General features: G+C 40.8%; 2 protein-coding genes across 5 annotated transcripts in view; one reads left to right on the top strand and one right to left on the bottom strand.

Moving 5' to 3' along the window:
* CFAP99 (cilia and flagella associated protein 99) overlaps positions 1-11,266 on the bottom strand; it is a 53,078-nt gene extending 41,812 nt beyond the window's left edge. The window contains exons 1-2 of the mRNA XM_065660611.1: positions 11,186-11,266; positions 8,217-8,344 (exon numbers count right to left, since the gene is read on the bottom strand). Coding sequence (XP_065516683.1) covers positions 8,217-8,336 — 120 coding nt within the window. The 5' untranslated portion in view covers positions 8,337-8,344; positions 11,186-11,266. The remainder of the gene's footprint in view (positions 1-8,216; positions 8,345-11,185) is intronic.
* A 572-nt stretch (positions 11,267-11,838) lies between these two features.
* ZFYVE28 (zinc finger FYVE-type containing 28) overlaps positions 11,839-18,066 on the top strand; it is a 150,095-nt gene continuing 143,867 nt past the window's right edge. For all 4 annotated transcript variants that reach the window (XM_065660640.1, XM_065660646.1, XM_065660648.1 and 1 more), the window contains exon 1: positions 11,839-12,171. In XM_065660640.1, the coding sequence (XP_065516712.1) occupies positions 12,133-12,171 (39 nt within the window). In that variant the 5' untranslated portion in view covers positions 11,839-12,132. The remainder of the gene's footprint in view (positions 12,172-18,066) is intronic.

Raw genomic sequence — 18,066 nt, forward strand, 5'->3', positions numbered from 1 at the left:
TTAATAATGATTAATGTATTCTGGAAAGAAAATTGTGTCCAAAAAGAAGTACAACCATTCTGAAGTAATTGGAAAACCTGAATAATGAAGAGCAGTGCCTTTGGTAGGGCTGATGTACTTTGAATAATATCAAATATGGGCAGTCCTAAGAAATTAATGGCCCTTGTCAAGTAAAATGTAACCTTCTCCAATGTTAAACTCTCAGTTTCTCTGCTGACACATGCATTTAGTTAAAAGGTCTTGATGTGTGAATGTCAACAGTTAATGCAAAGAAAATCTGAAGTCTCTGAGCTATGAGAAAATATTAACTTAGTCAACAGTATGAGAAGGTTCACTTAAGAGTTTGCTTTTCCAGTGGGAAACCTATTCTTTGTCGGTGAAATCTGTGCTCCCTGGGGAGATTAAATTGAAGGGAGAAGCTGGACAGGAATTATGGAAAAGACTCTTAACTGCTACTGTAACCTAATATTGGAGAACACAACTGATATAAACTAAACCTGTGAGTTCCAGGATTCTTGTTAATGCAGGCTGTTTCTTATCCATCACTCGTGATCATGCAATACCACAAGAGAACAGAAAAACGGAGGGTCAGATGCTCATGGCACACCATTGGAACCTACCTCATAACCCCTTTAAAAAGCTGGAATGCTCTGAACTTTACAGAGAGTTTCAGTCATGATAAATAATCAATGAGTATCTGTTACTACATGAGATAAACTTCTAGTATGAACCACCTTTAAAGACTGCAATGAAATCTGAGGCCCCAAACAGTTTATTATTATATGAATTGGAAAGGGCAGCCACACTAGGACAAAATGACAAACAATAATGAATCTTTGACGTAAGGACATTAGTCAAGAAGCCAACAAGAAAAACATGTAGGGCACATTTGATGCATGATCTCTCCCACAGCTCTTAGATGTGGGAACAACTGAACTGCCATAATATACCAGACAAGAGGTTCTCCTTGCCTAGTGGGCTATGTGCTAGCATCCTGATTGCTTTATTTTGCTAATGTGATTCATTTCTAGTTTAAAGGTAGTATTAGAGGCTGCTGGAAGGAACTGTATGAGCTTTCTGGTATGTGACACTACAAAGGGCTTTGAGACTCAGACAAAACAAGGCAATACTTTAAAATGACAGTTCTAATTTTCAAATGTAAAAGATGATGCAGAAGCATTCCAAGTGTATTTTTGTGGGTTGTCATTCAGAGCAAGCATAATTCTTTTTTACTATTCCTGCTCAAAAGCCAGGCTTCATTCCTTCCAATTTGTGCATCATCACTAGAAAAAAAAATAGTGTCTTCATATAATTGTCACCATATCCAAATATATTTATATATGCACACACATGTAGGCAGGTAAAATTAGACCTACATATATCCTTATAATTCCTTTGTTGCCATTGGGGTTACACTAATATATCTGACTTTCTCTGTAGCAGAACCTTAATAGACAATATTACTAATGATACAGAATCAAGCTCAGCTTGTGGCTCATGATAGTTAAAATGACAGAAAAGTTCTATTTCTGTAACTGAAGTAATCAGATATGACTTTCAATATATTCTGTAGCCCAGCTATGTTGGGTAAGAAGAAACAAGCATGTAACCAAACTAATCATTACATGGAAAGACGGAAGCTTCACAAAGTCTGCTGAGCAGCATTAAAGACTGAGTGTGAATAAGCACTCAGTCTCTTATGCTGAGAATCACCTACATTCTTAATCGGGACTCGAGAGAGAGAACCAGCAAGTTGTGGTTGACATGATAAATGGTAAAGCATTTGGGAAAATAGCCAACTTTAGTGAGGTGGCAAAGAAGGAGCACAGAGAAAGGAGTGAAAAGGAAAGTAGGGGAAAAGAGGAGATAAAGAAGGGCTTAAATGTAGGATGGACACAAATGGAAGGGCAGAGGAAAGAGACTGAACGTATCTGAAAATACACAAGAAAATGAATTTGATGGAAAGCATGGAGTCCATCTTGCTAAGCACTGAGGATTCTTGTGAGGCACACAGTCCATCCCAAATATATCTTTTCTGGATAAAGATTCATGAAAGTTCTTCCGTAAAACTGGCAGAGAAAATCCAGAAATCTAACCCCCCACTAAATGTTCAAATATATATCCTGTATTTGATATCTGAGATACCTGAAAATTCACACAAAAGACAAAAGCAAACCTAAATACCTGAACAGCAATGTGACAGAGGATGAAGTAGTTCCAGTAGAAGTAGGATTGTGACATTTTGAGTCTAAAACAATGGGTCTCTGTCGTGGTTTAGACAAATGCCATTGTTCATGAATAGATCAATCTGCAGACAACAGTAGCTCTGATAATAAACAGAAAGCCCATAGTAAAACTGAACGAGACAGCTGGAAACAAGCCCAACAAAACCTCTCACAACTATCTCCACTAGAAAGCTAGAATATAAATTATTTTCTTTATTTGATTATAATCTTTGAATTCACCTTCTGAGTACTTTGATATATTGTACATGTGGAAAGTGTGACAACAAACGAGTGCTTTTCAAATGTACTTTGGAGAGATGATCGGAAGTAGATGAACAGGTAACAAGATGACACCAGCGCCCAAATCATATCTCCTACGCAGTAGAGACTACATTATAAAAATTCGGTTGCATATTTTCATTTACTCTACTCTAGTAGAGTACTTTTAGCATTCTGAGTTAGCAAGTCAGAAGTTAGTTGTTAGGACAAACACAGAAATAACTGCTTACTCTTGCCTACTCAAGTAAGAAAGTACATACCCACTACATGGCCTTGAGCTAAGCAAGAAGGTGACAGGAGGTGCAGCCTGGGCACAACTGTGCCCCCAGCATCAGTACTGACTGATCATTCTGTGGAACTCAAGCCAAAGTCTAGTCACTAAATATTATCAATTAGATCTGCTTTCAACTACAAATGGTACTGTTAAGTTGCTATATATAGAAATTGAGAATAGCTTATCAGCCTGCTGCTGTGTCATCTAAGGAAGTGATCTCATCAGAACTCAAACTAAACAAGATTGGGCAGGATGAAACTTGGATAAGAAATCTCAAAGGTGAACCAGTTGTTGGTTAAGACCTTTTGATAATCTAGTGGATCAATAAACAGTGCTTTAAAACATTTAGGATACTCTCTGCATGGGAAGTGCATATGTCCTGAACAAATTTCCTCAAGGATATTTACAATATCTGTGTATCTGAAATTATATTGCTTTGGGAAAGTAATACACTGAGTAGGTACAATTTCTAGCACCAGTTCCTAAGTGTATTCTTTCTGTGTGGCCTTATGTTGCATTTTATGTCAGTGGGTCAAATGATCCTGAAACAGGACAGTATGATGACAGATTTATAGCACCTTTTGTATGAGGCTGTCAAAACTAGCATTAATTGTGTTTAATGAGATTCCCCTTGGCTAATACCATTTTGTAAATGCAGGAACATTGAATATGGGCAGATAAGAGATTTGCCCCAGGTGACACACTAAGTCATTAGTGTCAACAACAATTAATAAATGCTAATTGGTGAGCCTTTGTTCTGCCTATCTGACCATCTTCTTCCCTTTTAAAGTATACTTTACCTCATGTATTTCTCTGAAACAACTAGCACTTAGTTATGTTTGTAAGTATGTTGTGTGAGTCCTTCGGCATCGGGAAGGCCAGACAATTCAGAGGCGAATGTAACACGTGCAGCAAACATCACCTCCTGTTGCATCAAATACTGAAATTTATCAGAAGACAAAAATAGATCTTGAAAAATACACCTATGCTGTGCTCAGGAAACAACTTTTCTATCTCTAATATTACAGCTTATTGTTTTGTTGTGTAAAGCATAGTAAGCACGAAGCATAGTAAGTTTATTGTGCATGAATACTGGATGGTCCTATATTTTTAGTGCTTAGAAGCCCATATATTATTCCGGTGACCAATGACTGCATTGGATATAATTAGTTATATGCGATCACAATGCCATTCCCATACAATTATCTGACAGTAATCTCTCTATAGCATTAAATTTCAGCTCTTTTCGATTTCCAAGGTGTAAAAGAATGATCTTGCCTGAAATTATCCTTAATGATCCTGTAAAAAAAAAAAAGTGATTCTTGACTGAATATGTGCTGATTGGCATTTTCTCACCTTTTTTGAAATCCCTAGTGCCCTTAGCCCACTTCCATGGACATATTTTCTTTGCTCCCCAACACAGCTGTAACTGGGAACCAGTCAGGTTTCTTCAAGGAGAGAAAAGACTGTGTAAGAAAGCTTAAGCATAGGACATTCTACACGAACAATTTGCAATGTGTAGCATGAATTAAATGGAAAAGTATCTGCAAAAAGCAGGCTTTGCCACCATGGGTATGTGGTAATAAGAATGGTTACAACAGGACCTATTTAAGGGTCAGAGATCAAAAAAGGATGGGTAAGGAGAGAGCGAAAAGCTCTTGTGTCTGGAGAGAAGGAAAGGAACATCAGCCATGCCTTGTTTGAGACTTTTCAGGATAAGGATGTAGTTTAAAGTGAAACAAACATTTTAGAAAGAAGATAATATTAATAAAAAGATAAAATAGCTTCCACTTCCCAAGAGAACTGAGTAATAGTATGTACTTAGCTTGTCTGCTACTGGGCAGAATGTGTACATTTGCAGATACAGTCTGATTAATTTATAGTAATTTAGATATCAGTGCTAGTCCTCTCCAAGGGCCTAATCAAAATGCTGGGGAAATGAAAGAAAATATTGCTGTTGACTTCACTGACTTTTGAATCAGTTGCCAGAACCGTGTCCTCCTTCCCTCTGAAGTCAGTGAAAATATTTCCAGTAATTTCCATAGAGGAAAAAAACCTGGGATCTTAGGGTATGTGTAGGAAAATGTCCTGCTTCTGTTATTCACAGTCCATGTTGCAGTCACAAACTAGTATTTTCATCTTCATGTGATAATGCGGACCATCTTGAAGAGGTGCAGTTAACGTTATTTTCCCTTGTACTTAATATGAAATCATGAGTGGGACACTGCAGAAAAATCAGACTCCATCTTTTCCTTAGAAAGAATCTGATCTGCATTTATGTCAGTAACTAATAATACAAATTAGACTTCTGTAATTTCATAGGATTTTTTTCAACACAAGGATCAAAATAATCTTGCATTGGAGTATTTTCAGATTTAAAACTAAATCTCTGACTTTCGACATTTGGGGATTTTATTCACAGTTGAGTGGGCATGTGTGAGGCACACAGCTAAACCAACACAAATGAGAGCTAGGGAGAACTATGCCAAATTACACCATGTTCTTGCAAAATGGAAAACTCATAAATAGGTTCATCTTGCTATCAACATGAGAGGGATAAAGGAGGAAAGCAGTGAATTTGGGGTGGCAGGATTTTATGGAAGCTTTTCAGTAGATGGGATGTATAAAGGTCAATGTGATGGGTCTGATCCTGCAACTGTAATTGAAACAAATGATTCCACTGAAAATAAAGTGAGTAATTTGCATAGAGAAAGGCACAAACATTGCTTGGTAAATTTGGTGTTAAAATCTGCGTCATCATAGCAAAAGCTTGGTTCTAACAGTCACAAGCATGAAAAAATGCCTGGGATGCCTCAGTTAGGTACAATGGACGCAGTCCATCTCTATAAATGGTCAGATGAAATGTATCCTGATGTACAGTATATGCTGGATGGAGGATCACTCTGGATATGAGTAATTTTTATTCATTTAATTGAAGAATATTTAATAAAAAGAAGGACATTTAGTACACAAGAAAAGGATATTATCTGGAGGGCATCAGTCTGATGAAAGGAGTCTGAAAAAACATTTACGAAGATAAACAAGGAGAAGCAGTCTGGATATTTAAATGAAGAACAGAAATAGAGATGTAAATTTGAATGGGAATACTAATAATTTAAAGAACTGAGAGACTAAAATAATTATTTTAAGTTAATATGTTGTTCAGGATAATTCACACTGAATTCTGTTTTAATAGCAACAAGGCCACAACATGGAAGCAAAAGCATTTATTTGCACTTATTACTTGTTTTTAGGAGGCTTCAAGAACATAAGATGATTCTTCATGATTTAAGGTGAAGGTTTGTTGCAAGTGGGAGTAACGTATCATATTACTAATGAACCTATGTTCTTATTGAAAAGATTTTCACTGACACCAAGTCCAGTATTATGTTAGAAACACAATAACTTACAATACAATAAACATGAAGATTGTAAATAACTGAATTACAAGTCAAAGTGTATTTTCTTCCTGGAAGAAGAACAAGTCTACATCATGAAAAGAATTTCTATTCGTTGTTCTCAGTGAATGATCAAAGTATTGTATTAGAAGGTTATAAAGACTTTAAAACATCCAAATAAAATGAAGATATATAATATGAATGAAATGTACAGTGTTGATAATGATTGGGATCCGATTATACTTTGGGGGGATGTAAAACTAATTAAGTAATTAATTAGAAAAGTCTGATAGAAGACAGGATGGTAACTTGTAGAAAAGACAAGTCTGATATAATGAATACCTGAGTAAGTAAATAAATATCAAGAGAGACATGTCTTGCAGTTACTTAGATTTATGCTCATGGAATCTCACCCTCCTGATTTTTGTCTGGTCAGTAGCATACAACACCAGGTTTGATATTTGTCATGCTGCTACCATGAGACACACAGGCTTGAATCTTGTCTGTGATTTAAAGTGATAGCATTAATCAGGATGCAGACTGGAGGAAGCTTTTGCATGGGTCTGTTAATAATGGCAGGTTGTTCAGTGGCCAAGCCTGGAAATTGTGCTACAGTATTTCTAGGATCATATGCCTATTATGAAACAGAAAAGAAAGAAATTAAGTGAATTTTCCATGATGAATTATAACCACCCATTTGGTACTGAAACAAACCTGAATTTTAGATAAACACAGAACTTATTTTTTACTTTCTTGGATAAATCCACAGCAAAAATACTACGTACTAAGTGAGCTGAAGCTATCCCAGAGAAAGATTTCTGCATTACCTTTGGCATCAGCTATCCTTTCTGCCCTCCCCCTTTTGAAAGGGTTTATTATGAAATTTAACATTCATGTTTCTCTAATAGAGTTACTGCTTCTTTTGTCTTTGTATCACCTTTCCTGGGCTGAGAAGAACAATGTTATGAATACTAATTTTTTATAAATATTTATTTTGGCAGCAGAAGTAGCTGAATTTACCTGCTCTCTGCCTAGTGAAAAAATATTACTTTGAACCTGGATCAGTTCCTTGATGTAATTCAGCATATGAATGCACAGAGTTATGCAGTACTACAAGACGAGAGGGCAGCTGCAGAAACTAGAGGCCTGAGTGGAAACTGTTTAAGAAAGTAAGGACCCAAGAAATGTGGCTCAGCCTCTGATTTTCATATCACACCTCCACAGTTTTGTATTCTTGTAGTCATTTATATATATGTAAAATCAATGTAAAAGACTATGTAACTGGAACAGCAGAATTTTAGACCTTATTGCCAGAAGTGGAAGTGAGCACTGGAGCTACATGGCAGTGTAGAATCAGAGTCCCACCAATGTAGTTTGATAATACGTGGCATACACAGGCAATAGCAATCTAAGTAATATTCCTGTCCTCCCTTAATGATTTTGTAAAGCAAATTCAACGCAGTAGCTGTATCAGCCCAAGTCAGGGTGGCACTGAGAACCAAGAGGCAGGAAGAGGCTACAGTTAGGAAAAGATAGGAACTACTTCAGCCAGTATAGCTGCATATTGGCAAATCTTGGTCTGATTACTTGCAGTATTAGATTAAAATCAGCTGGTTTACTGTCACTTGTGTTCTATCCCACTCTTCTGATGGTCACTCATGTCCTCAAAGCAAGAATACCTGATCTGTTGAGCCAGCTTCTGAACTGCATTCATACATAAAAATGGGTGGTGCTGACAGAAACCTGAGATATGAAACTATAAACCAGCTTAGTCCTTAGTCCAAAGTGGATGAGAAACTTTCCCTATCACTTTCAGATCCATTTGAGACTGCTGTTGCTTTCCCTTCTTTTTATTGCTACCCAAGCAGTTTTTTGACCTCTTTGATCTTTACTTCCTTGTTTTCTGGTGATAACCATATGAAATTTGTAAGAGAAATCAAAGGAAGTTACCACAACATGTTAGGAAACAGATACCTTTATATTTAAAATCACATAGTAAACTAAAGTATGCTATGTAAGATGAAGTGAAACTTAATATACCTTCAACAGTTTAGCTGATTCATTCAAGAAATCCTCCATGCTCTGAATTTCAGGGTTAAATTTGTCAAGCTGTTGGATTATTATTGCAATATGTTTTCCATGGCTGACCATCTTCACCATGGAGAAGCCTATAAATATAGTAAATAATTAATTTTTCATGCTTCCTTCAGTTGTAGCATAATGTATGTTGATAGGCTCATAGAGAAGATATACTGCAGTAATGTAGAAGAGAACATTTAGGTCAAGCTTTCAAAATCACGGTTATGTGGAACAGCTAACTGGAGAAATGAGAATACAGTGCAAACATCAATAAAATAGTAGACATAATTACATATTTCTTATTCTGCAAGTGCCTCGAAATGATCTTTTTGATGGTACCTAAAATGGTTTCTGAATCAGGTTATTTGATGAAACGTAATTAAAGTTAATAAGAAAAGCATAATTTTTCTCATGTGTGCTATAAAGGTCTTATTCAATACCTTGCTCTTCAAAATGAGATGCAACTGAAAGCAAAAGTTTAGTCTTAAATTTATCACATGTTGTTATTAGCAGCCTGATTTTCCAAAACAACAAAGGAATAGGAATAGAGAGGGATTATAAGGAAGCAAATAAACAGTGTTGGTCAGCCAGCTGGGCAGCAATCGCAACATATCAGTAGTCTAGGCCACTGTCAAGGTTGTTGAAGGCTCAGCAGTTGGGTACCTTTCCTGCTTGGTGCTTTGTGTGTGAAATGACTGGATTACATCTATATCAAATGATGTCTTACTTGTATGCATGAGAGTTTGCAGAACTGGCTACCTTGATTTTAATGTTCCTATGACAAGAACTACAATGCATTTGTTCATCTACATGCACATGTTGTTGTGTATGAAAGACCAATGACAGTAACGATCAGGGCTGAAACTCATTAATCTGGTTTAGCAATGGGAAAAAATGAGCACAGAAGTAATTTTCCATGATGAAAATAAAAATATATTTTTGAAAATCGTTCTCCCATTTTATATGTCATCATATTTTGATGTTAGAAAAGAATGCTTGATCAAGGTGATTCATTCCCACTGTGGTAAAGAGAATACATTTCTTGTTTTAAAAGGATATCATAACATTTCGAGATAGTGTTTTCTTACTCTGCCTTTCAGCACTATCATACTCAATAATAACTGTCTTAACAGTGGTTTTAGTTATTAACCTCAAAGCACTGAAAAAAAGAGTTTGTCTGATTATGTTTGATACAGACATTTAGTTACTTGGTATGATCAAGACAAAATATCTAATTAAAATACAAAGCCAAGCAAAACAGGGCTGGATCATGCCAAGGGATGGAAATAAAAACCAGAAGTGCTACCACATCTCTGTCACAGGGGGAATCACCATCTTTCCACTCTTCTGAGAATCGTGATCTGTTTCTCTGTACCTGTCAAAATTCTTACACGCACTAGGGATTTTGGATAAGGGAGAGAGAAATACCTCTGTACTCATTCAGGCTAAATCATAATTCAAGCTCCAGCAGCTCTGCCACTGAGAAACATTTCTTCTTAAGGCATAATAGAAATAAGTTTGAGCTCTCATGCTCTGTAAATGCTGATATTCACCCTTCCCCTCATTAATCATTAAACCCATCCATAAAACTGGAATATGAAAACTAAGTCATATGGTAATGCTTTGAGAACTCTGAACATATGGGGTTCTCAATAAAAAGAACCTCACTTGTGACTGTATTTAAACAAACTGCTATTATTATAATCAGTGTTTTAAAACACACACATCGGGAACAAAATGCTTTGTGTTATGACATGCACCCTTATTTCCACACAGACATTTAGGGGAATATTCTAATTTCTATGTATAAACATTATATTTATACTATACATTATCATTTATACTATACAAAATCATTGGTAGAAGTATGAAATCATTGGTAGAAGGTAGAAACTTTATTGTCAGATGTAGGATTTCACTGACAGGAAGTAAGGCCTCAATTTAGGCTTATTTTACAATGGAGCTTGGAGATATTTTGCAAGCAGTTGCGTAGGATGAGCTTGCCCATAATTGCAGGGATTGGTTTCAATGACCTGATGCTTTCAGGTTTTACACTGGCTCCTGTGCTGCTAGCCTACAAGCACTGTGATTGCCTTTCCTCTGATGAAAGCTGTCCTTAAAAAGAACTAAGCCTCCCTGCAAAACTCAGTCAGCTCAAGTCGCTACTGCTCAAAATGGGATGGGGATTTCACCCAGCTGTGTGCTAGAAAAAGAACCACTGAGCACAGGGTACAACTATCCCAGTGGCTGCCTCCTGCCATTCTGGTTTACTCTGCTGCACTGCTGACTGCCACCTGAGCATAGCAAGGAGCAGTTCTGGGCACAGGTCCTCTTTGCAACAGATTCCTCCTGTAGGGCAGCAAAGCATCAGATGGAAAGCATTCACCCTGAGGAGCTACGGCCTGGATCTTCAGTTTATTTTTAATTTGCATGCATGTCAAAGTAGGTTTTGCAGACCTACTGCAAATATTTTACTCCACACGGCATTTATCTGGTATCTCGTGGAACTTTACAATAAAATATTAATTGTGCAAAACCCTCTCTAAATAAAGTGTATTATATTTATGAGATCGGGAAGCCAAAGGACACCAAGGCTGGCTGCCTGCCCGAAATCACAACAGTTAATGAGAGCTCTGGGAGCAAAGACCGACACAGGCCCCGTTGACCTTTTCTGTTGTATTTATAAACACACAATAAACAAGTGAAGAGCCTGCCCGGGGTTCTGACACTTTCACACATCACCCATTTCACCCGTCCTTGTTTCGAGGTGTCACAGCCGGCTGCAGCCGCTCCTGCTGGGATGTTACAGCCGCTCCCGCTGAGGTGTTGCCGCCGCAGCGGTGCAACCCCCAGGGCAGGGCGGGCGCGGCCGCCTGAGGTGAACCTCGAGCGCGCAGCTGCCCTTCAGCCCGGCGCTTCCCGACCCGTACCTCGCTGCCCCTGCCAGCCCCGCCGGCCCCGGCGCCCCTCTCTCGGCGGCGGCGCGGCCCGTCCAGCCGCGGAGACCCCGCTGCGGCCGCGGGCGGCGTGGCGCGGACCGGCCCGGCGCTGTTGCGAAGGGGCGCCGGGGCTTCTGGGAGCTGTAGTTTTCCCGCACGCCCACTTCAGTGTCGCAGGATGGCAAGACCGGAGGCAAAGAACTACGCGGCCGGAAAGAAAGATGGCTGCGATTGTTTGCCGCCGTTGCCAGGCAATTCGTTACGCCCCTCCTCGGGTTTTGCGCTCGGGAGCAGCTGTGACTCGCTCAGCCTGTGGTCACGGGCGCGGGTGGGCCGGCTGTCACCAGCAGAGGCTTCCTGTCCCGAAGCGACCTCGCTCAGAGCAGCCGGGGAGAAGACTACAAATCCCGGCATGCCCCGAGGCAAGGCGCGCTGCGCGGTGTCTCCAGCTGCGCAGCGAGGCATGTTGGGACATGTAGTCTCCTCACCGGCTTGCCCCTGTTACGCAAATGAGCAGCGAGTGGGCGGGGCGAGTCCACCAGGGTTCCTCCCCCTGGCCGCCATGCGATTGGTGGCGGGCTCGAGAGGCCGAGGGGAGGCTGAGCGTGGGCCCGGGGCCGCGCATGCGCGGAGTGGGACGGGTAGGGGGAGCGCCGCTGCCGGCCGCGCAATGTTTTGGGGGCTGCCAGCGGGGCGCGCAGCGCGCGGTGCCGGCGGACGCTGCCTGCGCTGAGGGAGCGCGCGCCCCGCGCCGGCTGGAGCGGGAGCGGCGGCGGCTGCGGCGGCGGCGGCGGAGGCGGAGGAGTCCTGTCCGGGCTCTGCCTGCCGGCAGAGAGGCAGGGCTTAGCGCCGGTCCCCCGAGCGGCGCGGGCGGGGAGCCGGTATCCCCCGTGGCAGCGGCAGGCGGCGGCGGCGGCGGGGTGGCAGCGGCCGCGGGGATGATGAACAGGTTCCGAAAGTGGCTGTACAAACCCAAGGTAAGTTGTGAGGAGTCGCCGGGTGCTCGCTGCCCCGCGCTACCTCGGGCGCCTCACCCGGGATCACCCTCGCCCCGTTCGGTCGGGATGGCGAAGCGCGGACCCGGCGCGCAGCCGCGGGTCGTTTGGCACCGGTGCCTCGCTCAGCCGGGGGCTGCGGAGCGGGGCTCGGCGCGGTTCCCTTTCGCAGGGTCGCGCTGACCGCGGCCGGTGGCGGCTCCGCGGGGGTGTGCGAGGCAGCGGGGCGGGCGCGCAGCTCGTACCGGTGTGCGCGGAGCGCTCGCCCGCTGCGGCGGGAGAGATGACAAAGCAGAGCGTGTGCCGTGGTGCGGGCTGGACCTGGCGGAGCACGGCCCGGGGCGCACGGCGGCACCCGGGAGCCTCCGGAGCGGCTGTGGAGCTGCCGGCGGGCACTGGGGCAGCTTCTCCCTCTCCCGGGTCTCGGCAGCCGTAGTGCGGGCGGCTGTTCGGCGGTCTGCATCCGGAGACAGGCGGTTCGGGTGTCCCCGGTCTGCTGTTAATGCTGCCCGCCTGCACCTGCGAACTTCGTAACTTAAATACGTAGTTGAATGGTGCTCGGTGGGTGCGTTTTTTCCGCCCTTTTCTTCTCGCTTTGAAATTCTTGGAAGGAATCCAGGAATCATAGCTTGCTTTGTAATTAAATTATCGTTCTGTGGCACGAGTTAAGTAACAACTGTCTGGAGAGTGATCGTGTCTCATATGTGACGTTCGGTTCGTATATCAAGGGCATCACTCGTTTTGAACATCTACAGCATCCCTTTTTTTTTGCCCGGCAGCCAGTTATTCACTTTATGAGGTATTTGATTTCATTTTTGTCCCTGTCTGTTACTGATACCCATTTCACCTTGTGTTTTAAGTAACTGTGTTAAGTCTTAATTTTGTAAGCCTCTCCTGCACACAGTGCATTCTCCCGGATCACAGCCAGTATTGCTGATGTTTTTCGGTTTTTTTTTGTGTGTTTTCTTTGAAGAGGTGCGGTGATACTGCAGAATAAAGTTCAGATTATGCCGGCTTTATGGGTTTTGCCTGTAGCCGTAACCCTGGTGAGTGCTGTTGGAGAATGCACACTTGTCTGATACTGTTGCTAGTTAACCGATAGGAAAATAATGTAGATATTAAGAAACTGAAAATACAGTAACAAATTACGGGTAGTTTTCAGTGAACTTTGTTACTTGCTTGTGTTCCATGCCAAGGAACAAATAACAAACTGTTAATAAACAAAAAAGAAATACTGGTAATCTTAAACACAGAAGAAATCATTGCTGATACAGCTTTGTCATTATTTTTATCAACATTGAATAGATTTCATGTTAATGTACTTTCAAATGGAAAATTCATCTTTTTATGGTAGAATTCAGTTTCTGATATACTGTTCCTTTTTCTCTGCTGCCTGTTCAGCATCCAGGCTCTGAATCAAACAGTGTATGCATCTATTTCTCTGGGACTTTTCTGTGATAAGGGAACTTTCTAAGCCTATCGCATGGCAATGGGACTCACAAATCAGTAGCATCTAATGCAGTTAAAGTCAGCACTGTGTCCTTATTGTATATTTGTACTTTGCAAATAGTTTTTTGCTAGTTTCAGTAGCTTACTCTATCATTTTTGTGCTTGTGTTCAGAATGGGCTACTGGTGAATTGTAATAGAGTGTGTTCCTTCAGAAGCAAGTATTTTTCCTGATGGGCCTATTGATCGGTATGGATAATATAATTGAATACGTAGAAGTTTGACTAGCACTTTTTTGGAAGAAAGTAAGATGGAGGAGCTCACATTTAGAGACTGTACCTTTCCTGGTTGTATACCACCTGCTTCCCTGTCTCAGGGAATCTGTAGGATTAATGGTTTCACAGTCTATTTTGAAATAGGTTTGAATATAATGTGTTTTGGAGATGACTTTTCTGTATATTTATGGTATTTATTCTGGTGGGGGCTATCATCACTAGTGATTTATGGTGCTTCGTTATAATCCTCCATTGGGTATTCTGGATGCTAGGTACGTTTTATCAGTTAGATTTTGCTACTACCAATAATGGGGAAGGCATCTTCTGAAGTATTCCAAATCCTACTGCCATAAAATAGAATTTCTGCATGGCAGCAGATTTTGATGGTACTGGGCATTTGGCCTATGGTTTTGACTGCCAGAGGTACTTCTGAAGGCAGGGGGGGATGACATCAGAATGCAGCAAATTCAGAGTACAGCGTAATGTTTTAGCTTAATCCCAGGGGAACTCTTTCATGATTCCTCCTAAGAAAAAACCCCAATCCCAAAATACGTAAATTAATTCACCTTAATCTTTGTAAATGGGGGAGATGAGGAAAAGAAATTAAACCATCAGAATAATCATAAAGTTACTGTAAGATGCAGGGATCTGCATCTAGGCAGAGATATTTACTTGGTAACTGCTTCATCTCTAAACATACCAAGGAGGGGAGAGGGAATGTGGGTGTAGGAAGTGGAAGTCTTGACTAATCTTGTGAGCATGTCACAAGAGCAGCAGAACTTCCCCAGATCCCTGTGCAGTCAGTGCTCTTCCTGTCCAGCCCTATTCTTCAGGTATGCTGATGCACTGGATTTTAATAAATGGGATCAAGCGCTGATGATAGAGGAAGCCAGAGGATGAAATGAATAGCAGTGATGTGCTCCGTGTAGCTGCTAGGAGGCAGACTTTGAACTGATGTATTGGAGATGGAGCAGGGACAAGGTTGTTTCCAGCCTCTTGTGCCACAGCTATTATTACTTAGTTTTGAAAGTGTTGTCTGTAAGACGTGTTTTCCTTTTGGGGACTGCAGATTCAATTCATTAAGTTTTCTGGGGGAGACTGGTGTTTGCTTTTGAATCGTAAGAAAATGCAGAGGAGTGACTTGATGCAATAGTGTTGTTGAATTGCCGCATACTGGAACAATAGTTACTCTGTGTGACCTCCTCAGGACACTGGAGGCTGAGACAAAGGATGATCCCTTCTAAATAAAAATATTTGTCTGTCTGCAAATGTATAATAGAAATCTCTCCTGTCACTTCAGGGAATTTATCTTGTACCTTCTGCTGCTGGAGCATTCCACAGGTGTCAGGTCAGGACCTGCTTGCGGGCAGATCTGAGCATCCAGTAAAAATATGGAACTGGACTGTTTTTGTGGAGGTTTGAAGCGCATTTGATATCCAGAGTATTCAGAATAATTCCTGTGAATGTTGCTGCTTAAATCTAGAGACCAGCTTGAAAAGAGCTGGGTAACTAGTTCAGCTCTTCAGAATTGAGTTTGAGTTTATTGATAGTTTGAAACAACTGTTTAGTGTTTGGCAGGCCTTTAACCACAACTTTGAGATGTTTTCAATCTGTTTAACAGAACAGACTGAAACCTCTTCAGTGTATGTTTATTTTTAACATTTTTAGTGGTTTAAAAATACTACTTGTTTTGTGTTTTCATTTGTGAAGCTGAATAAATCTACCTGGAGAATAAAAGCTGAGGAATATGTTTTGGTTTGGCTTTTTTTTTGTTGTTTTTTATTAACATGGAACCTAACCTTTTTTTAGGTAATTATTTCAGTTGTGCATTCACTAACCTGGTCTTTTGCTCCTTTTTTTTTTTTTTTTTTGCATAGTAAAAGAATGCAAACTTCTTGCAGTGAACATTGAAGAATTTGTTCTGTAATCCACACAAAATTCATAGCCATTGGTAGTTAATCCATTGCTTTGTGAATGATTTGTCCTGGTTAAATGATGCTCACAAGGCTTGCATAAACCTGGAGGTTTTGTGTAGGTTTTTACTTTAATAGCCCTCTGCTCCAAGACTGACCAAGGTGGAGCTGAGCCCTAAGTGTCTGTTCTAACTTGCATGGAGATGTGAAGACAGGTTACGGAAATGGCCCCAACTACTGCCTAGGAGTGAATGATTATGAGAAGTAGGTACTCAGCAGACCTCTTTCACCTGCTTCAGAGGGTATGCATCTTTTCCCCCGGGGGTGCTTGGAGATGCTCGGAATTGCAGTTGCTACCTTCCTGGGTATTTGTTTTGAAGTAGTTTTCATTGGTTTCTTTTTTAAATTCAGTCATTAGTTTCTGCAGTTGGATTAGGAGATGCCTCAAGCCAAGAGGTTCTTGCTGTCTGTTAACATGGTTCTGCAATGGTGCTGTCTAATCAGAAATAATTTCGGGATAAGTGGAGTGGCAGGTCCTGGAGAGTGCCTGGAGAGGCACTGTGTTTGTGCTCAATGCCTTTCTCTAATTTTTTTGAGGGTTGTCTTGCATTTTACAAAAGCAAGCCATAGCTGGTAATAATTGTTACTAATGGTAGTTGTTAAAGGCCTTTGAACAAAGGGACAGGTATGCTAATTTAAAGAGAGGCTTAAACCAAGAAACAGTAAATGGATATCTTGGAAGAAGATCTCATGCAGGTAAGAGAGAGCATTCCTAGGGGATCAAGAGCAGCCCTGTAAAGTAGAAAAATGAGAGCCAGTGGCAACAAATAAATAATAAAATGACTTCCTGGAGCTTCTGCATTACTTTGCACAAGAAGTGTTTAAAAAAAGAAAAACCAAGTCCTAGGTGAGGTGAGTGAACAGAAAAAGCTGCACATAAAATCATCTTTCTCAGCAGTATTGTTGGCATTGCTTAGTGGCAGAGCTGACTCAAAGTGAAAGATGGGAAATACAATAGGAAATAGTCAAGTTTTTTTATTTCAAGGAAGAGAAAAAACATGTTTGCAGGAATATTTGTAGGAAAAATTCATTGCAAGTAGAAAAGGAAGGGATCTTTAATGATTAATAGAATTTTGAACATCAGAAGAATGGAAGGTAGTAAAAAGATTACACAGTCAACTACTGGCTTAACATACTGTAAAGAGCATTTTCAAAGTTGGGTCAGTAGAATGAGAAGCAGGAAGAGGGGGAATTATTTTAGGCAGTGTTTTGATTGATGGATAGAGATGTTCAGAAATAAAAAAGGACAAAGCTAGTGACATAGCCAAGCAACTATTGAGACTAGTTTTGGGGGAGTGAATGAAAAAGGATGATTTTACGATGATATGTAGAAAGCAGTTGGCATCTTATTTTAGCTATGATCTCCAAATCTTCAAAGTGAAGGATTTCTCCTTCAAAGAAGAGGAGTGAGTTCAGTGTTGGAAAAAATGTCTTGGAGAAAACTATGTGAATAAGGAGTGAAAAAGAGGTAAATGCTATTTGTAGCATAAAGCTTCTTTTTATTGGTGCCATACAGAGATCAAAGCCTTTGGGCACAGCAGTTTGTGAACAAAAGTTGTTATTTAATGCAATATTTATATTAATATCTAATGATTTTCAGACAGAAGAATGAGTAGTTTTTCTTACTTGGGGAAACAGCAGTGACTGAAGATTTTGGAGATTTTCACTATTTTCATGATCAGCTCTTTGATCTCAATTATTAGCTTAATTATTCTTGTTGCTGGTGTCTCATCAGAGGCTGCAGTGATTGACCACCATAATCAGCATTATTGATAACAATCCTGAGGAAGACAACTTGCAAGTCTATGATTCTAAGTCCATACATTATTCAGTTTGAGTTTTGCACACTGAATTGCTTCATTTTAGAAGCACCATCTAGTGGTTTGAACACAAGTGTGGAAACTAATAATTCTTCACTGTTTTATTCTGGCTCTGCAGCTAGCTGAAGACCATTACCTGCAGTCATGTTGTTTCTTAGCCTTGATTTTACCTGTATCTGAAGAAGGAAAGTGAGAAACTATTGCAGTTATCTATAAGAGAATTGCTCAGCTGTTCTTGATTATTCTGATGTGAGAGAAATACATACACCATTATGAACTTATTTTTGATGTTGATTACTGTGAGCAGAGTCATCGTATATCAGATCACAGGTCCATCTAGCCTGGTGTGATGTCTGGTGGTT

This window comes from Lathamus discolor, chromosome 1 (genome assembly GCF_037157495.1).
Source record: "Lathamus discolor isolate bLatDis1 chromosome 1, bLatDis1.hap1, whole genome shotgun sequence".
Lineage (NCBI taxonomy): Eukaryota > Metazoa > Chordata > Aves > Psittaciformes > Psittacidae > Lathamus > Lathamus discolor.